This window comes from Octodon degus, unplaced genomic scaffold (assembly GCF_000260255.1).
Source record: "Octodon degus isolate 3935 unplaced genomic scaffold, OctDeg1.0 scaffold00089, whole genome shotgun sequence".
NCBI lineage: Eukaryota > Metazoa > Chordata > Mammalia > Rodentia > Octodontidae > Octodon > Octodon degus.
Genome location: NW_004524665.1, coordinates 7782590 through 7802323, shown reverse-complemented (window position 1 = coordinate 7802323; position 19734 = coordinate 7782590). Strand labels below are relative to the sequence as shown.

The 19734-nt window shown below is 53.2% G+C and overlaps 1 protein-coding gene across 37 annotated transcripts in view; it reads right to left on the bottom strand.

Annotated features, from left to right (window-relative positions):
- The window catches only part of Lrrfip1 (LRR binding FLII interacting protein 1), a 96712-nt gene that overhangs the window by 42727 nt on the left and 34251 nt on the right, over positions 1-19734 (bottom strand). For 24 of the 37 annotated variants that reach the window (XM_023722166.1, XM_023722167.1, XM_023722170.1 and 21 more), the window contains exons 2-6: positions 8515-8601; positions 6775-6792; positions 4116-4163; positions 3177-3221; positions 2767-2817 (exon numbers count right to left, since the gene is read on the bottom strand). In XM_023722166.1, the coding sequence (XP_023577934.1) occupies positions 2767-2817; positions 3177-3221; positions 4116-4163; positions 6775-6792; positions 8515-8601 (249 nt within the window). The remainder of the gene's footprint in view (positions 1-2766; positions 2818-3176; positions 3222-4115; positions 4164-6774; positions 6793-8514; positions 8602-19734) is intronic. The other 13 variants (XM_023722168.1, XM_023722169.1, XM_023722154.1 and 10 more) reach the window with 2 other exon arrangements.

The window sequence follows — 19734 nt, the reverse complement described above, 5'->3', positions numbered from 1 at the left end:
TTTTAAACAAAAGAACCTAAAATCTCATTTCCTATGAGGACCACCCACGAAGACTTCAGGACAGCAAAGTTCTCCTGGCCTTCTCAGGGCTTACAGTAACTGCCTGAGGCATGTAGGAGCTGGGGGATTGAAGGCGTGATCTTTTATTAGAGCTCTGAGGTCAGGTGTGGGGTGCCTGCAGTGGGGAGGACCACGGCCTCAGGCCTGGGGCAGCGAGTGCTGAAGCTGTCACCAACACCTTGGGCACCTTGGGCTCAGTTTGTCCCTATTAAAATGAGTAGGACAGCAAGGCACAGTGACACATGCCTGTAGTTCTAGCACTCGGGAGGCCGAGGATCACAAGTTTGAGGCCAGCCTGGGCTACACAGCAAGACTCAAAAAACCCCTGAATGAATGAATGAATGAATGAATGAATGAATGAATGAGTCTGAGTCTCCTCTCTAGGATCCAAGTTCTAAGATTTTCGAAAACAGCCTATTTCTTTTCTTTAGATCCAACCTCTTCCAGGAGGGGTCTGGCTGGGAGACCTTGTTGTGGAAAACGACATTTTCCTCTCTCTTATCCAGTGTGCGACCTGTGGACATCCAGCCTGAAACTACACCCTAAATATACCTGTTGCCTTGGCAGCGAGCAGGGGCCAGCAGAGACGGAACTTGTTTTTCTGGTTAAGAGCTCTCAAAATGCAACGCTGGCTAGCTTCCCCCGGAGCACACACTGATACTACAATCATTTTAGACTCTCTGGGGGCAGGAAACCATCTGAGAATCCTAAGAAAAAGACCATCCTTTTCATAGAGCAATGTGGGTCACACAGTCTGCACCCGATTTCAGGAGGAGCACAGCTCTGAAGCGACGTCTGGATACAGATTTTAATTCTGCTTCCGCCTCTCTCCTCCTATTCTCTTTTGATTCCCTATCAATCAAGTTTTATCGGGTTTCTTGGCTTTTGTGGCTGTTTTTCTTTCTTTTTTGAGACAGGCATTCACTATGTAATTCAGGATGGTCTTGAACTCACTAGGTAGCCTAGGCTGGCTTTGGACTCAGGGTGATCCTCCTGCCTCAGCCTCCTGAGCGCTGAGAGTATAGCTATGTGACCACATGCTTGGCTTAATCAGTAAAGTTTTCTCTCAACACTGCCATCGGAAGTTCTCAGTGTTACTAGATGCTAAATCCAGCAGGGAGTCCTGCCCTCCCCTGGTGCCTTCCTTGGCCTCAGGGACTCGCCCTCTGGACCTACTCACCAGCTGTGGCATCAGTGCCCTGGCCCCCAGCCTTCACAAAACGAGCTTTGAATTTATGGCATTTCCTTCCTCTAGAGTGGGCTGTGTCACAGGGACCTTGCAGAAGTCACAGCTGGGTCACTGAGCATAGGCCCAATGGAGAAGGTTCCAGATAGCAAGGTACCACTCTACCCTGGCCCATGGGAATTGGAACTGTCCCACAAAGCCAGTGCTACGCAGACCCCACCAGAGTGGCTCGCAGCTCTGGGACAATGCTCCCTACAGCAGTCTGTCAAATAAAATGCACACTTTGTGCACAGTAATCGGGGTGCAGAATTACGACCTCACTGGCACAGTGGTGAGAATGAGCCCTCAGGTCTGTGCAGCTCGCTCGTGGCTGCTCTGAGGCCCTGTTAGGACCAGCGGGAGCCAGAACTGGGGCCTTGCAGGAAATGGGGCTGATACGCTCAGGCTAAGTCAAAGCAACTCAGAACACGGCTCCTCTCCTCACAGATTACGCACTCTATCCAAGCACGATGATGAAAGTTTCCTAAATGTTTAAGGAAAACACACTGACATAAATGTGTGTGTAGGGGGCCAGCCAAATAGCTCAGCGGACTAAAGTGCCTGCTCAGGCAGAGCAGAGTGACGGGTTTGATCCTTGCCGGCATGCGGAGCCAGCCCTGCACCTGGGGTGCTGAGATGTCAACTGAGGCTAGGCATGGAAGCGCGCACCTGTAATCCCAGCGCTCGGGAGGCTGAAAACAGGAGAATCATTACGAGTCTGATCTATGAAGTGAGACCCTGTAGACCCTGTACTAAATACATACATATATAAACAAATATATGTGTAAATAAATACTTAGTCGTTAAATTGCCAGTGCTGGAGAGGTTTCCTGTTGTTAATGAAAGGACAGAGGCTCCAGAGGTAGACTCAGGTCCAGCCTTCTTTCCCTTGGCAGCCTCCAGCTACTGGGCAAAGTCATCACCAAGTCATAATGAACTTACAGCTATGGAAAAGGAGACTCCAATTTTGCTTTGTTTTGTTTCTGAGTCAGGGTCTCACTCACTCTGTTGTTCAAGTTGGCCTCGAACTGAACTCACTATGTCAGCCAGGCTGGCCTCGAACTCCATGCCATCCTGCTGCCTCCGCCTCCCAAATGCTGGCCGGCAGGTGTGCACCACCAGGCCTGGCAACTGAGACCACACTTTCATCAGGGATGCATGAGTGGGCACTAAGCACAAAGCACACAGCCTGGCTGAAGATGGGCATGTGCCTTCTCAATAATCTGAGATAACTATTCCTCAGGTGCAGGGCTTTGTGATGTAGAATACTAGAAACAATGGTGTCTACCCTGGGGAGGGTGCAGACCGAAGCGTCTATGCGCCTGAGGGGCCCTGCCCATGACACAAAGGGGCCCCACCGTTTTGATTCTAAGCAAGCACCTCCTCAGTTAGACTGCCAGACCCCAGGGATCAGGGAGGGGCGGGGCGGGAGGGTGGGGCTTGGCCACGTGCTGTGCATGCAGCCCTGGCCCAGTACTGACCCGCAGGCTGCCTCTGCTACCCACTGACAGGCGCTCGTCTTCGTCTGAGGCCTGTGAGAGAAAGGAGAAGAGCTGTGAAGTGACCGCAGGGCCTGAAAGCAGGAGCAAAGGCCCGGCCACCCAGGGGACATAGCTGTCCCGGTGGGTGGCTCCAGATGAGCTTCTGGCCGTGGGCCCAGGCCCTCGGTGGCACAGGCCCTGACTGGCTCAGCACTTATGGACAACATGGATTTAATCTGTCGTCTTTCAGGGCTCATATTTTCATCACAGGTAACTTAGTAAGTTACATACGAGCTTCTGGGTATATCACCATGTAAATCACCCAAGGACATCAACAGCAAAAGGCACTAAAATGCCACGCACTTCCCAAACACACTCTCCACCCAGGAAATGAGGAGCATGGTACTAACCGAGGCAAGTCTCCGAGATCTGCGCGAGTAGCGCTCGCTGTCCTCCTACCGTGGCGGGGAGGGAGAGCAGGACAGCGTTAGCGTGCACGGCAGGGCTGTGTCAGCATTAGCAAACTTCTCCCTGAGTCGGGGAAGCCAAGATAGTGGCCAACAGGGGACGTGCCCTGTCTTCTACACTGCACATGGGTCCTGGAAACCACAGCTCCATCTGTGGAGGTCATCTGTGCTCAGGGACCCAGGGCAGGGCGCACTGTCCTGGCCAGGTTCTCAGATGCCAGGACTCCAGGAGGGCATTATGGCCAGTGGGTCCAGCAGCCAGGGCAGGAAGGAGTGGGTAATAAGGAGCAAAGCCTGACTTTGGGGACCCATGGGACCGTAAGAGCACCCCAAGGTGAGGTCTCCTTATGGGAGGGTTGAAGGCCATTGGGGTGACCCGTGCCAGCCTGTCCCAGCAGGCAGAGGGATCAATATGGGCCGTCACATGGAATACGTAGGAAAGACAGAGGACATCTCACCCAATGGGATGAGAGGACTCAACTGCGGGGTGCACAGAAGTCTGCTGCAACCCCAAAGGAATGCAACCTGAGGCCAACTGGAGCACAGCCAATGTGATGGCCACAGGCACTGCTCATTTGGGGGTACAGATCTAGCCTGCGTCCCTAGCACAGGGTCCTGGCCCCAGGAAGTGGGGGATGCTGCTGTGCGGCAGCCCCACGAGCTGCCAACCATCCCCACAGAGGACAGCAGGCGGGTAGCCAGGCTGTGGAGTTTCTAAGCAGGCTGCAGTGGGAGATGTAAACAGCCAGAACCAGACGGGGCCAGGCCGGAAGCAGACCTCTCGGTATCAAATTACCATGCAATGGGCTCTATCTACATGGTTACCCTGCTAAGAATCAAATTATAAAACATTTTATGTCTTCAAATTGTATCAAGGCCTACCATCCACCGCTCGATGTCACCCCACTTAGTGTCCAGCCCATAATATTTCTAAGAAAGAAGGGAAAGAGAATTAGGCAGAAAGTAAAACAGTGAGGGCAATTCTGACATGCACACGCCAAAGTTCCCGTGAAGGTCAGCCAGGCAAAGCGCACAGCACAGGGCGCAAGGCATCACCTGCAGGGGACCCCCCCCCCCGCACGCCAGGGGGCCCTAGACAGAGCACTCCCAGGCAGCCCTCACAAAGCTGCTCTGCCCCAGGGTTAGAAGAAGCAAAGCTGAGAGCCAGCAAGGAGAAAGCCAGTGGAGGGGACACCCTGTGCTGTCCCCAAGCCCAAGGTGAAGGCAGGCAGGCCCAAGAGTTTGTGCCAAGTGTGGTGCCACCTGGGCTGGCCACTGCCCACAGCACTGTCTTCACCTTGCTAATATAGACCCTGGTAGTCAAGTCCAACTGTGGGGGCCAGGCCCAGTGTGGCTGTCACTGTCACCAAGCACAGTGCCCCAGCATCAGGGGGTGACGTGGCTGGAGCCTGGGACAGCAGGGCTTTGCCTTTCTTCCTCCTTTGCCTCCTACTTCCAACAGAGAAACGAAGGAACAGCTTGGCAAGCTCAGCAGGCTGCGCCAGAGCTGCCATTTCTGTCTTTGTCTGGGACAGTCTCACAGTGAGGAGGAAAAGCTGGATGCCGGACCTACCAGCTCACGTCTGAAATGGTGGTCATTACTAAAACATGCCACAGCCAGATTTAAAATGTGCAGCTCTCTGTGGTCTCCTATTTTGTTCTTGGAAGTGGCAGAAAGTAGAAAATGGAGGAGAAAATTTGGGGCAAGAATTCCGCAATGTTTCTAAAAGCTAACGTTACCAAGCTAATACCAAGAGTCACAGGAGCCCTGTCTTCCTTAGATCGTAACTCTGGAAAGGAAACAAGAAGCAAACAGCTTCCCCGCGCCTGCTCCACTTCAGCCTCGCCAAGTGCACCAACTCAGAGCCACTCACATCCACTTAATGCCAGCCCTGCCCCTCCTCAACTTCCAGCATTTCCAGTGGAGAACAGTGTCCTCATGTAACTCAATCTCCTTTTTAATTCCAAAGACAGAAGGAAAATATACATTAGCAAGAGGAAGCGCTATATAAACCTGTAAGTTACAAAATTCTCACAGAAGTCTAGGTTTTTCTATTTTTTGTACTTCATTTGGCCCCATTCTGTCCCCACATCAAACACCACGCATCCTCCAAATCTTTCACTTGGCATGGATGGCTCTGACTCGGGACAGACCCCATGTCACCCTGTGGGGAGGACACCCTAGGGACAGCAAGAGCCATTGAGGGTGGCTGCAGGGGAGCAGCAGCCCCAGCGCAGCCTACTCTAGGGCAAGCAGAGGGTGACGAGGGTGCTCAGCGGTGAGTCATGCAGTGGAGCAGGATGCAGGCCTGTGCAGAAGGCGCCTGGCGTTCAGAAGCAGCCCAGACACACGAGAAGGCACCAGCCTGGCGCCCACGAGCGGAGAGGGCCGCCTGCCTCCCTCTTCTGTCAAGGGAGGGCTACAGACAGCCTGGCTTGAGTGGTATGGTGTGACTCTAGAGGCCCTGTGCCGTGGACTCCGGGACTCACAGCTGCTTGCTGCTGGAGGTCATATCCTGACAAAGTCCTTGCCACTGTCCCCAAAAACAAAAACAAGAAACCTGACAAGAATCGGGAACAGGACAGGAATGGATGCCATCGGAAATGACCAGCTCGAGCCCTTCTAGCACTTGGGACAGCAATGTCCTGGGCACCCCAGGTAACCTTGAACCTGGCCAGTTCTTCCTGGACTCCAGGGATGACTCAGAACTCAGTATTGACCCAGGACTTGGGTCCTAGAAACTAGCAGTGCAGATGGGGCTGTGTCTGCCAAACCAAGGTCCTATCCCGATCGGAACAGTAATGGGGCGTGGCAACCACACTCACTGAAGTCCAGAGCCTGCTCCCCTATCCTGAGACTCAGGGACTGGCTTCTGTGCTTTAGGAGAAAAACAGGGTTGTTCTTTGACACTACGTACCCCACTTCCTAAAACCTCAGAAAGCTGACGGTATTTCCCCACTTCATTATTGCGGAGCCCCAAATCCCAGACCTGGTTGTCTTGGAAACCTGCATGCCCCGCCTGCTCTGGAGCTCACTTCTAACCAGAGGGGAGCCCCTAATGAGGGAGACAGACCGTTACCTCCCGACACCCTGAACGCTGGCAGTGCAGAGCAGCTGCATTCTCAACGGGCAGATCTGATTACTACATCTTCACTTTCTTTTTTACCTAGCTTTTCAAACCAATATCTGATCATCTCTGAACATGGGATAATTTAGGGTTTTCTAGCAAGGTACCAAGAAAGATCATCTTTGTCATTCAGTATATAATTTCCAAAGGTTCCTTGAATTCTAAATGTGATTTTGTCTTAAGAATTCTTTTTCAGACTATTTTCTCATATTTTAAGGAAAATGGAAAATGGGGATGAAAGTCAAATAAGTGTGACCGTTCCCTTCCCTGGGTGGACGTGGGGGCTGGGGCCTTCTCGGACAACTTGTGACAGTGCAGTGAGAGGCAGCGAGCACTTCCGCGCGTCTTGTGCCCAGGCTCTTGGGGGTAGGGGACAGGGCCATGCACGTTAGAAAGTGAAGGAGAAAGCCTACCTTTTGAACCTGATAGATCTACGGGGAGAGGGACATGGAAAAGGGAGAGAAACAGAAATCAGATTAAAGTAGCAGGAACATCAGAAAGGCTTGTAAGTGCCAGAAACGAATTAAAAGCCACATTGAGAAAAAAAGAGAACCAATAAAAAAATTAATCAGAATGCTTGAAGTCCTACTGAAAGAACTGGTTATTTCTTCCCTCATATTATACTGTTTTAGACACCCTGAAACAGGGGCACATCTTCATGAAGCCACCAGAGTCCTGCTGCTCCTGCAGCGCAGACAGCGTGTAACTGACAGCCGCTCGAGGTACAGCACTCCTGTCCACTGTGCATGCTCTCACTGGGGGATGTCAACCCTGCCACCCGCTGGCTGGCAGCTTCCTCCATTCCTCTGGGTGTCCTCAGATCACCCTGGGGCCTCGTAGGCCCCTGGGCAGCACCTGTGTGCAGATGCAACCAGGGACTGAAGCTCAATTTTTATCCCCGAACACCCACCCTCGAATAAGCACAAGTCCTCCAAGGATATTCATTTCCCCTTAATCAACAACTTAAAATGCCAGTGCCACAGGCTATCAGGTGGTACACGCTCAAACTCTTCGGCCTGCTCTAAGAATAGCAGGGCTGAGAAGGTGAGCCAGGCAAACAGAGGCGCTCCGCTGTCAGCCACCTCTCCTCGGCTCCCCAGACTCCCATGCACAGACTGGATACCTCAAAATCGAGTCCCACTGGCGCAGCCAGGTGGGTGGCTGCTTAGGTCTGGCAGATGGGACGGCACCTCAAGCCTGGCATCAGGAGATACTTAGTTTCCAAGTTAAAGCATGCTCCCCCTGGGGAGGGACAAGGATGATGTTCCCTGCTGAGCTGCCGGCCCCACCTGTCATCAAGAGCATTCAGCACAGGACTTTTCCAGTGTCCATGTCAATCAGTTCCACCCACAAGCAAAGATAAAACTCAATTTAAAAAAATTGTTTCAGTAAGAAACACTGCCATTAATCCTCAGAAGTAAGCGGAACTACAACCTGGTGTGCAGAGCAGCCGGAAGCAGCCGGCTCCCTCTGCCGCAGGACACTCGGATTCTACAGGAAGGACCCTTGGGCAAGGGGCCCAAGCAGGTCCTGGTCCCAGCAAGCTCAGGAGTGAGGGGCCACCCACCTCGCTGTCCACCAGGACACAGCAAAGCTCAGCACCCCAAGGTAAGCACCAGAGCCCCACAGCCCTCAGAACCAACTCTCCGCCCCCTTCAGGCCCTGCACTAGGCAGAAGGGGCAGGAAGAGGTGTGTGGTTCTCCAGGCTCCTGTTTGTCCGGCAAGTCCACTGGGGACTCTGGGCACTGTCCAACATGTAGAAATCTCTGCAGAAATAAGGCTAAACCAACAAGTGGGGGCCCCTCCTAGCAAACAGTAATCTGTTCTTGCCCCTCTTAATTCAGAGGATCTGGTTAGTCGGGGTTCAACAGTGAGACCTTGAAGTTCAGGCTCCGCCCCTCAGGCTCCTCACCCCTGGTACAGCAGGCCCAGGGAGGCCTCCCAGTGCCTGAGGGGGTGGCAGGCCTGGCATCCCAGCTATGTGCACCCCTGGCCTGACCTCGGCATCAGCCCAATTGCAAGCGCATTCCAGCCCCGGCAAAGTGACTAGGACAGGTGTGCTGGTGCCAACAGGTGCCTGTGCACTTGCAGGCAAGGCTGTGCCTAAAATTAAAACCACCTCTCAGGGAGGCAGCCAAGACCCCAGCATTACCTCCTTCTGTTGCCGCTCCAGCTCCTTCATGCGGATCTCTCGGGCCTCGGCGCGGGCTGCTCGCTTCGCTGCAAGCCGGGCCTCCGCCTGCAACAGACCGGAAATCTGATTAGGGACAGGCGCACAAGCTGGGGAGAAAGTCCTGTTCAGAGTTTAATAAACCCAGTGATGAGTCACAGGCTCAAAGAGTCGACAGGGTCACCAGGAAGGGAACCAGTAGTGATTAGAGTATAGAAGCCCCCAGCCTGGCTTCTCCCAGGGCTGCATGTACCTGGGGCCCAAGGAGATCTGAGAGAAATTACATGGAAAATTCCAGAGAAAAACACTTCATGAGTTGTTTATTTTTTCAGTATTAGGGATTGACCAGGGCCTTCACGGTGAGCTACGTTCCCAGCCCCATTTATTCATTATTTTGAGACAGGGTCCTACGAAGTCCAGGTTGGGCCAGAACTTGTGCTCCTTCTGCCTTAGCCCAATACTACAAATTCATCTTCTCTAAGTTCTGCTACACGGTGAGCAGTGGCTGCAGCTGGCCTGTCATGGGGCGTGCTTGCTGAGTGCTGGACAGACTGGGCCTACAACGTGCTCCGCTGCTGTGGCTTTCTAGACCAGTTATACCCTGAAAAGGGCCACAGTTGGGGAGGGGAGGAAGCACACTTGACACCCCCATGCCCAGTGTGGGCCAGTGAAGAGGCTAATTCACGCGGAGCACCGCTGCCTGCCCAGCCCTGGGCATAGAAGGCACACGGCTCCTCCGACCCAGAGCTGCGGCCAAGACCTGTGAGACAGCAGGGAGCAAGGGTCAGTGACGAGAACACAAGTACCGTGATGTCACCAGCCAAAGTGCTAGACAGGAACAGGCGTTTGAGCAAGAACTGCAAGGAGCTCAGGTCTCTCTGGAACCTGCAGAGTAGGAGCAGCAGCCTCCACTCAGTGGTTGGTGTAGATGGGGAAGGAGTGGGGTGGGGCTGCAGAGGGCGGAGGGAGAGGGCATAGCTGACAGAATCTATAAGCGTCCCTGAGATTCCTGCCCCTGGCGTCTATGCCTTGTCCAGCCTCTTTAAGTAAGGTGGGTGTGACTGTGGGTAGCTGACACCAACTCCTGGCATCTGGCTCATGCCTGGTGGGCCTGGCCTCGTCAGGTGAGGGCAGAGAGGCTCCAGTGGGCCGAGTCTCTTGCTGGCCCTGACAAAGCAAACTGTCTGGTGGGGGAGACCTGCAAGGGGGCTGCGCAGCCTCCAGGAGTCCCATGATGGCAGCGAAGTGCACTTTGCAGCATCAGGGGAGCCCGGATGGACAGCAGCATGGAAAGCAGGCACTGCGTGGGCTGGTGTGGAGCCCACATGCAGGAAGCTGTCTGGTCTGACGCCAGCAGCCAGCCCACTGAGAGTGACCAGGCCGCCGCCACCCAAAGAGCAGCCAGCCTGTGGTTCAGGGTGGCTCGGGGGGGGGGGCTCAGAACCCCCACAGGACGCACCACTTGAGTCTCCTGTGACTCCTGCCTCTCGTATGGAGACCAAGCCCTCCGAAACAGGAAGTGGTGGCCCTGAGCGCGCTTCCTGGAGTTGGCCTGACAACAGGGGTGGCCACACCAAACCCTGCTGGGGAGGCACTGCCTGGGATGCCCCGCAAAACCACAACACGGCTCATTCTGGTCAGGAACATAGCCAAGAACAGCAGGCCTATGGGACAGTGACCAGACGGTGACTGTGGCGATAGCACCAGACAGGTGTCAGACAGGAAGAAGCCTTAACTGCACACAAAGTGCAGCACTCAGTGCCCAGAGCGCTGGAGGTGCAGGCCCACCACGGGTCAGGGGCCCAGGGTGCAGCACGCAGAGCCTTCCAGGAACCACTTCCCGCGCCAGAAGGTGGCAGGCATGAGGCCAACGCTGGGAGCCTTAGGAAGGCACTGTTCCACCACCAAGGAGGATGCATTTGAGTCATCAGAGGGAGGACGTCAGGGTAAGAGGAGTAATCACACACAAGCCTAAAGATCACATGGTTTCTCTTACATGAGAAATACAATGTATAGTAGCTAAACGAAAGCTAGATAATAGGAAACAGGATGGGAAGGGGACAGCGTGATGGGGGTGGGAAGGAGAAGGGGTGGGAAGAGGAACGGGACAGATGAGGACGAGCTCTGTACCATCTGCCACCAGCTCCAGGGATGAATGGGACCCTCCAACCAGAGCAGACTCCGCAGGTGGCGCTTCTGCTCCCTGCACTCGGCTAGCTCGGGTCACTGCTGGCAGGGACGACGCTCACACGGCAGCGCCCCTAGGACAGCTGGGGCCCAGCTTCCAGACAGTGATGCTGCTTTTGGGAGTGTGGGCCCAGATGCAACCAGCTGTGAATGCAGAAGCCAGAAGCCAGTGATTCTGTGACCTGCTGCACCTCCCGATTCCCACAGAGCAGGATGGGACTAGGACAGCCACCGGGCCTCCGCTACCTCAGGGCTGGATCAGTGGCAGCTGGGTCCTCCCCAAGGCCTCCCCACTCGCCCATGCTGGTAGCACCCTCTGGGATGCAGCCCTAAATATCTAAGGATAAAATGATGTCACCTCTGCTGTAGCTGGGACACACGGTGCCTGGGGCTTGCCGGTGGGCAGGGTCTGACAGGGTCTTCACGGACTCTTGGGCCGGGCCCCAGACTTGCTCAAGGTTAGGGTCTGGCTGCTGCTACCCAGGGCCATGCATCGCCTCAGGATGTGGCAACTTTCAGAACAAACAGCAAAGGGAAGAAGGTGGGAAGGAAATGAGCCGCCCAAACCAACAGCCACGCCAGCCCGCTGCTGGGAGAAGGGGCCCAGATCCTGCTGGGCCTTGCTGGGCCAAGTGGGCTTCCCAGTGGGAGAGAACCAGGCCATTCACAGGCCACAGGACCAGCTCTGTGTCCTTCTGTGCTTGTTTTCACTTGGCCTCCAGGCTGCAGCACCCAGGGGAACTGAAAAGCCCACGGCAACTCCCCCAGGCCCCTCATCTCTATAACCAGTGGCTAGCCCGTGGCAAGGCTTTACGGATGCAAAGTTCCTCACAGGACTGTAGCAGGATTCAGGACTCTGGTACCCACAGTAGCTGAGAAAGGGCCAGCTTCGTCTGGGCACAGGCAGGGCTCCTTCGCCCCAGGGCTGTGTCCCAGGAGGAAGCAGGGACAGGGACAGGTTTCTGTCTGGCGGCTGAGCCCCTGCTCCTGCAGGACACACCTGGCCCAGGTGAACAGGGATGCAATGTGGGAGGATGGAGGTTGGAGAATGGCAGACTTCCCTTCCAGGCAGCCTGTCAACAAGGAGTGGTGACAGCCATGAAATGCCCACCATTCACAGCAGCAGACTAACAACAGGATAGGCAGGGCAGCTGAGCTTCCCAGGGTCTGCCTGCATTTCATTCTACCCCAGAAGAAATGCTCATCTTTTAGCCAGGTGTCGTGGTGCACCCCTGTAATCCCAACATCCTGGAGGCTGAGGCAGGAGGATTGCCATGCGTTCAAGGTCAGGCTGAACTACACAGTAAGACCCTGTTGCAACTTCCTCTCTCTAGAAAGAACCTACTGCATGAGTTTTGGCTCTAATCATTGATTACAACTGACACGAAAGCTCCCAATACTGTTTCCTAGCTTGCACATTCACCACTATGGAGCCACGAGCACTGGAAATGAGGGGAGACAGCACCTGGCTATGCTTGGTGCTTTCCAAGAGCCGGGGGCCGGGTGAACAGTCAGCAGCACTGGGGTCACAACAGGACACAGCGGGCTGCAGCAGTGGCAGGGTGGGGGTGTCGGGCACCTTGAGTCTGACAGCTGAGAACACAGCTAAATACCTCTGGGGCACCCGGGCGCTGTCCTGGTCTGCACTCTGCTGATGCCGCGGGCAGGGCCCAGCCTGGGTGTGGAGACTACAGCAGAGACACAGTCTGCCCTCATCAAGTCTGAAACTACGGAGCACAGGCCAGGCGTGGAGCATGGCAGGTCCGAGCACGCAGGATGCGAGGCAGGTGGGTTGCCACAAGTTGGAGAGCAGCCTGGGTTACCTACACAACAAGACCCTTTCTCCAAAGACCAAAATAAATAAGTGAAGATACAGAGAATAGAAAGTTACAGACTGTTTAACTTCATTTTTAATTAATTTACTTATTCTTATATATATATATATTTTTTATGTGTTTAGTACAGGATCTACAGGGTCTCACTACACGGGTCGGAGTTGTAGTGATCCTCCTGTTTACAGCCTCCCAAGCATTGGGATTACAGGTGTGCATTACCACGCCTAGTCTCAATTGCCATCTCAGCACTTCCCAGGGGCAGGGCTGGCATGGCATGCCTGGGATACGGGATCGGGATTGAACCCCCGGCCCCTGCATCTGCCTAAGCAGGTGCTTTAATCTACTGAGCTACCTGGCTGGCCCTATTAACTTACTTAAAATATTGTATTTCTACCAAAATTAAAGGAGAGGGGGCCAGGGAGATAGCTCAGTGGAATAAGTGCTTGCCAGTCAAGCACAAGGCCCTGAGTTCGATCCCTAGTACCACAAAAAGGAAAAAAGGAAGGAAGGAAAGAAGGAGAGGAATCACAGAAATTACAATGAACTTTTTAGAAAAAGCAACAGCCTCAGGGCTCAGGGATCCCCCAGCTCTCCCAGCCTCAGCTGCTAGGTGCCACGGCTGCCTTTCTGGGTTATATCCATGCCAATTTCAGGGCCCTGGAGTGGTTACCTATTATGAGTGGGATGGTTGAAACCAGGTTCTTCACAATAGGCTACAACCCTAATCCTTCTTCAAATATTTTATTTCATTATTCATTTTTTTGGTGGAACCAGGGATTGAACTCAGGCCCTTGCCTGTCTACTGAGCCATCTCTCCAACCCCCCAAATATTTTTTTTTTTAATTTAAATGTTTTGAGAGAGGTCTTTTTAAGTCAACCAAGACTGAGTTCGAACTTGCAATCCTCCTGTCTCAGCCTCCTACAGAGCTGGAACTGTAGGTGTGCGCACTGTGCCTCACTAAATTTCATTTTTGAACGCCAGCCCTCACTGTGGAAGTTGGGGAAGACAGGCTATGTGTAATCTCTACAAACTTCCTTTTCTTCTCTGGGTTCAATGTCTCCGTAATCTAAGAGCTTCCTTATTTTTTGGATTTGTTTTTTATTTTTTAATTTCTTTTTTTCTCTTTTTCAGACAGTTTCACTATGCAGTTCAGGCTGGCCTTGGACTCACTTTGTAGCCCATGCTAGCCTCAAAGTCAGTGGTTCTCCTGCTTCAGCCTCCTGGGTGCTGGGTCACAGGTGCTGCCACCACACCCAGCTCGACTTTGGACTTACTGGTACCCTAAGATGATATTTGAACTTCTTTCCTTTCCTCACTTTGCCACTGCAATGGTCACACCCTGCCTTTTCAGAATCAATGACTTCTTTAGAAAACACCTCACTTGGGGCTGGAGAGATGGCTCAGTGGTCTAAAGCACCTACTTGGAACAAGCTTGGCAAAGCACAGGGACCACGGTTCGACCCCCCAGCACCACATGCCAGCCAGCCCCGCCCCCTGGTGGGCTGAGCTGGCCACACACACACACACACACACACTAAATAAATGTTAGAAAACACCTCACTTACTGAAATAACAAAGGTATGAATCAGAAGCAAATCAGGGCCAGGCGTGATGACAGACTCCTGTAATCCCAGCACTCCAGAGGCTGAGGCAGGAGGATCCCTGTGTGTTCAAGGCCAACCTGAACTACATAGTGAGACCCTATCTATTAAAAAAAAAAAAAAAAAAAAAAGGCAAACCCAGTGGTTTTTTTTTGTTTGTTTGTTTGTTTTTGTTTTTAATCCAACGCAGGAATGGCTATGCTTCACCTACCCAAACCTCAGAGCACAAACCTGGGTTTTGGAGCCACCTCTACTCTATCAAGGAGTGGGAATTGGCCTTAATTTCTCCACACAAATGATTCTCAAAGCTTCCTGTTGGCAATTTCTTTTTTTCTTTCCTTTTTGGGGACAGGATCTTGCTACATAGGCCAGGCTGGCCTGGGCCTGGAGGTGTTCCTCCTGCCTCAGCTTCCTGAGTACTGGGATGACAGCCCTGCACACCACACCCAGCTAATTCTCTGTATTTTAAAAGCTCACCCAACATCTCTAGTCTAAGAATACCAAGTGCAGAAGAGGTGGACACAGCGTAGACTTCGCCCTTACATTCAGGAGCAGGGACTCGTGTCCTTGGACACTGCCCTGCTGAGCAAAAGCCTGCCGCTGGGTCCTAGGGTGGCAAAACCCAGGGCCTTGAGGAGGGGGCATGGAGGTCGCCTTGCCTACTGCACCAGACTTCCTGCCAGAGCTGCCTGGAGCGCTGTGTCGCACTGCAGCCAGCTGCCTGGGAGGAACCAGCTCCAAACCTCCCGCCTCCCACAAGGCTGCAGGGCCAGGAAAGTCCCTGCCTCCGCCTCCTTGCTGAGCCACTTCCTCTCCTCCGCAAGATGGAGATAAAGCTCTGCTTCCTTAAGACCCTGGCCAGGCTGCGCAGAAGGGCCTGGTAAATTCTCCCTTTACTACTTCTGGGTGTCTTGCGGGGTGGCCTGGACAGAGTTAACTGTGTGGATTTTTGAGACAGCTTCTCACTATGTAGCCCAGGCTGGCCTCGAACTTGCAGGGATCCTCCTGCCTCAGTCTTCTCCGTGCTGGGATTACAGGCGTGAGCCACCATGCCTGGCTAAGAGACAAGATAGTGCTCAAGGAAAGGGGTGTTGAGCATGGCAGGACCTGCCCGCAGAGGAGCCAGGAGAACCGTGGGGGATGCGGTGGCAGCACTCCGGGAAGTGAATTTCTAATCTCCCTCTTAATGACTTACTCTTTCCTGAGATGAGGCCATCCCCCAGGCTCCTTCCATGCCCTCCCTGTGCTGAAAATACAACTGAGCCCGCTGGCCTGCAGGTGGGGCGCCCCAGCTCCCTGTTTCTCTAGGGCTAGGAAAATCGCACCTCCATCGGCCACGGATAATGGAAGACACACAGGTCAGAAGGTACAAAGGAAAGGAGATGTCAGGCAAATTTAACAGCAGTCTGCAGGGTGCAATGGCACAGCTTGTAATCCCAGCATTCTGGAGGCTGAGCCAGGAGGATCACAGTGAATTCCAGGCCAGCCTGGGCTACAGAGCTAGACCCAGCCTTAAAAAAGCAAGACAAAACAAAACTAGCAGCAGTAGCCATTACAGCAATTTAACACAAATCACTTCTCCACCATGAAGTTTGCGCTGCAGACTCATGGGAAGGCTGCCTGGGCATTGTGGCTGTGAAGTTACAGAAGCGAGGGAAACACCAGCTGGTCTGGAGTGAGTAACTTCCAGAACAAGCATGGTGTTGCTGGGTGGATTTTCTGTTTGGCTTTTTATTATTGTTTTGATTGCATTTTTTTTTTTAATTTTTGATTTATTGTTTTTGGAATTTGGCCTCAGGCAGAGGACTATGACAGTGGTCTGTCATCAGACGGAGATCGTGAATTACTAAAGCTTGGAAACCAGGCACAGCGGTGTGTGCCTGGAACCCTGGCTACCAAGGAGACTGAGGCAGGAGGATTGCAAGTTTAAGGCTAGCCCATTAAACCAAAGGAGAACCTGTCTCAAAAATAAAACAGGCAGGGCCAAGCACCTCAGTGGTAGAGATTTGCCTAGCACACACGAGGCTCTAGGTACTACCAACAAACAAACAATAAAAAAAAAAAAACCCACAACACTTGGATGTGTCCAGAATAATGTATTTTTCTTAATTTGGGAGAAAGATGCTAACTTAACTTATCTAGATTGTGAATCATGAGAGTACATCCATTCTATGAAAATGAACTTCTGCATCTATAATGACACTCTGCCTCAAAGATCAAAACCCTAAAATTTGAATGGCCTTCAGCAAACACAGAAAGCAAATCAGAACACCCTCTTGGCTGCCAACAGGCATCCACCCCAGTGGCTGAACAGCTAGACACCCTGGGCTGTACACTCATCTGTTGAAAAGGAACAGAAATTTTGGAAACATGGGAATGGGTAGCGGGCCAGGCCATAAACAATCCCGGCTGAGTCACACCGTCCCTGGGGGTAAGAAAGCCCTTGAACATGGCCTTTGAGGAGCAGGAGTCCACCTTCCTGTGGCCTCCTCAGGTAAGGCTCAGTGCTGGCTGCAGAGACACGGAGCTGCGGCTATAAATAACTCCGTTTCCTGCGCTCCCCACGGGTGGCAGTTGTGACACGAAGTCTTTCGGTGGTTTCTAAGGAGGCTTCTGCCATGTGATATCAGCTCAAGCTGAACAGAGACTCAGGGGTTTTTTTTGGTGGAACCAGGGATCGAACTCAGGCCCCTGAGCTTGCCATAGAAACACTTATCCCACTGAGCCATCTCCCCGGCCCCTCAGGGTTTGTTTGTTTGTTGGAAGTTTTCATGCTGAGGACTGAACCCAGGGCTTCTGGATTGCTAGACAAGTGTTCTACTATTGAGCTAAATCCCCAGTCCCTGAACAGAAGCTCAGACAAAAGGGAAATTTAGTCTCTCTATCCAAGTAGGATGCTGCTTTTTGTTTCCAGTTTTTTGAGACATGGTCCTGCCGCATAGCTCAGACTGGCCCTGAACTCAGCATGTGGCCCAGACTGGCCTCGCGCTGTCTCAGCCTCCCAATTATAGCCTCATGATTAGAGCCGTCCAGCCTCCTCTACCCACTTTAGAAAAATCTCACCACTTCCTACTTACCTATGTTCTATTTTGCTTTGTATTTATCTGTATTGTTTTGTACACATATTATTTTCAATGTCCCATGTAAGAGAAACTATATGATAAACTCATGTGTGTGGCTTAGTTCACTTGTCCACCCATCTATCTACCCGTGAAGAAAGGCCTTCCATTTACTTCCTGGGGGGGGGCGTCCTCCACTGGGAATGGTTACCATGTTTGCTCTACCCCTTCATCCCCTGAAGGACACACAGGCTATTGCCAAGATTCTGCTGTTTGAACTGTGCTGCTATAAACGAGGTGTGCTATAAAAACTCTCAACACTACTGGAACAGACCTAACTCCCTATCTTCATATCTAACTCACAATTTTATACCCAAATGCCGGGTCCCCAGAGGCCACCATTCGGGGACCAGCAGTACCCCTGCCAGAACTGGGGACCTGGCCCAGGCACTCCTGAGGGGGCAATGCCCTGATATGTGCCCCTGCAGCCTGCTCAGGACTGAGTGCCCTCAGGGTGTCGAAAAACAGAGAGGTGACACAAGCTCAGAGAGCATGCGGAAGTTGTGACAGCTAAGGAAATGCGGCTTCTACAGCTGCATGCTGGGGCCAGCACAGGTGGCCCTGCAGAAGCAGCCCAGGCTTGGCTAGCTCACATCTGCTTCCTCCTGCCCACCCGGCTTCCTCCACACCCTTGCGGTCCAGGCCCTCCACTACACCAGAGCCCCTGTCACTAATAGCCAGGGACACAACTCGGACTGCAAGCCTGCAGCTGTGTTCGGCGCTGCCCCCCTCTCCCCACAGTGATTCTGCTCTCCAAACCTCCAGATAGTGTCTGCTGCTGTTTACTAAAACCAAAACCAAACAAGCCAACCAAACCCTCACCTGCCCCAGGGTCACAATTCCCCTCTAGGAACCCCGGGACCAAACACAGTCAAGAAAAGAGCTCAGGGGCTGGGGAGATGGCTCAGTGGAATAAGCGCTTCCCTGGCAAATGCAAGGATCTGAGTTCAATCCCTGGCTCCGCAAAAAAAAAAAAAAAAAAAAGAAAAAAAGAAAAAGAAAAGAGCTCAGCTTTCTGGAGCTTGGAAGGGCAGGAGGATCAGGTACTGTACATTTCACATAACCCAGAGAAGCAGTGAGTACCCAGACTTGGGCCAGGCTGCAGAGAACCTCAGCTATTTACATTTGAAGGACAGACAGAGACCAAAAATAACCTCCCTGGTCACAGCAGGCCTCACTGCCACACAAATTCTGCCATACACTAGGACACACACATGGGCACACTGACACACACCTCTTGTGGGTTAGAGCATGCAGAAGTGAGAGGTGAGGCTGGGGGTGAGGGACGGGGCCTGGGCCACCAAACACCCAGAAGCGATCAGTCCAGGCTCTCGCTTCTGGCAGCACATGGACTCAGGGCCCAGGCGAGCCTGGCCGGCTGTCCCACCAGGACTTCTCGGCCTGGTTATCTGCTCTGCTCCTGCGCTGAGCCCATCCCTGCCACCTCCCTCCACGCACTCAGTGGGTCCCCATCGCCAGGACCCACAGCACTCATGCTAGCATCGGGCGGCTCGGCTGTCCCTGCCTACAAGGACTCCAGGGCCTCTCTCTGTAGGTTCCCAGGGCTGCAGAAACTCAACAGGGTGGGGGGTGGGGTGCCTGTTGCTGGGACTACACCTGAGGTCACGTAAGCAGCACACTGAAAACATTGAAGTGGACATTTAACCCAAAGCAAGCAAGTGATAAAAACACCACCTTAGGTGTGGCAGTGCACACTTGTAATCCCATCACTTTGGGAAGCTGAGGCAGGAGGACCCCAAGTTTAAGCCCACGTACATCACTTAGCGAGATCCTGTTTCAAAATAAAATAAAAAGATCTGTGGATGTAGCTCAGGATAAGGCACTGTGCTTGACCCCAGTGCGGCAATAAAGAAACAAACACCCCTGACAGTCCTCAGCAAGGAATAGAATTCTCAAGACGCGATCTCAGTCAGTTTCTGTGCTCCCTCTGATGTCTCCTGGGAACATCCATAAGGCCACCGCTGCTGGTGGTCTGGCTCTGTAACCCTCCTGCTTGAGGGGTTCAGTTTTCACTTTTACCCAGTTCCTGCACCCACAGACAGAGATCTGAACAATCGCCCCCTCCCCGTGCTAACTCCGTATTTTTTTTCTAAACTGTACCTTTTTTATTTTAAATAATTCCACTCAGAATTAACCGGACTGCAGGAAAGTGGGTAATCACAAACCTTTCCCGTCCTGCCCCCTTCCCATGCCAAGGCCAACCTAGCTCCCAACAGAGGCCCGCGGCTGTTGAGCGCTGGGTCTGGGGAAAGCTCGTCCGGGAAACAGACGTGGGAGCCAGGCCCGAACCACGCGGGCGGCAGCCGCGAGCGGAGCGGCCAAGGGCGGCAACTCGGGCGGGGCTCCCGGGTGCGCGACTCCGGGAAGCTCTGCCCCGCGCGGCGCTGACCTGGACCTGGCCGGGCCGCCTGGCCCGAAACCACGCCCGGGCCAGGCGG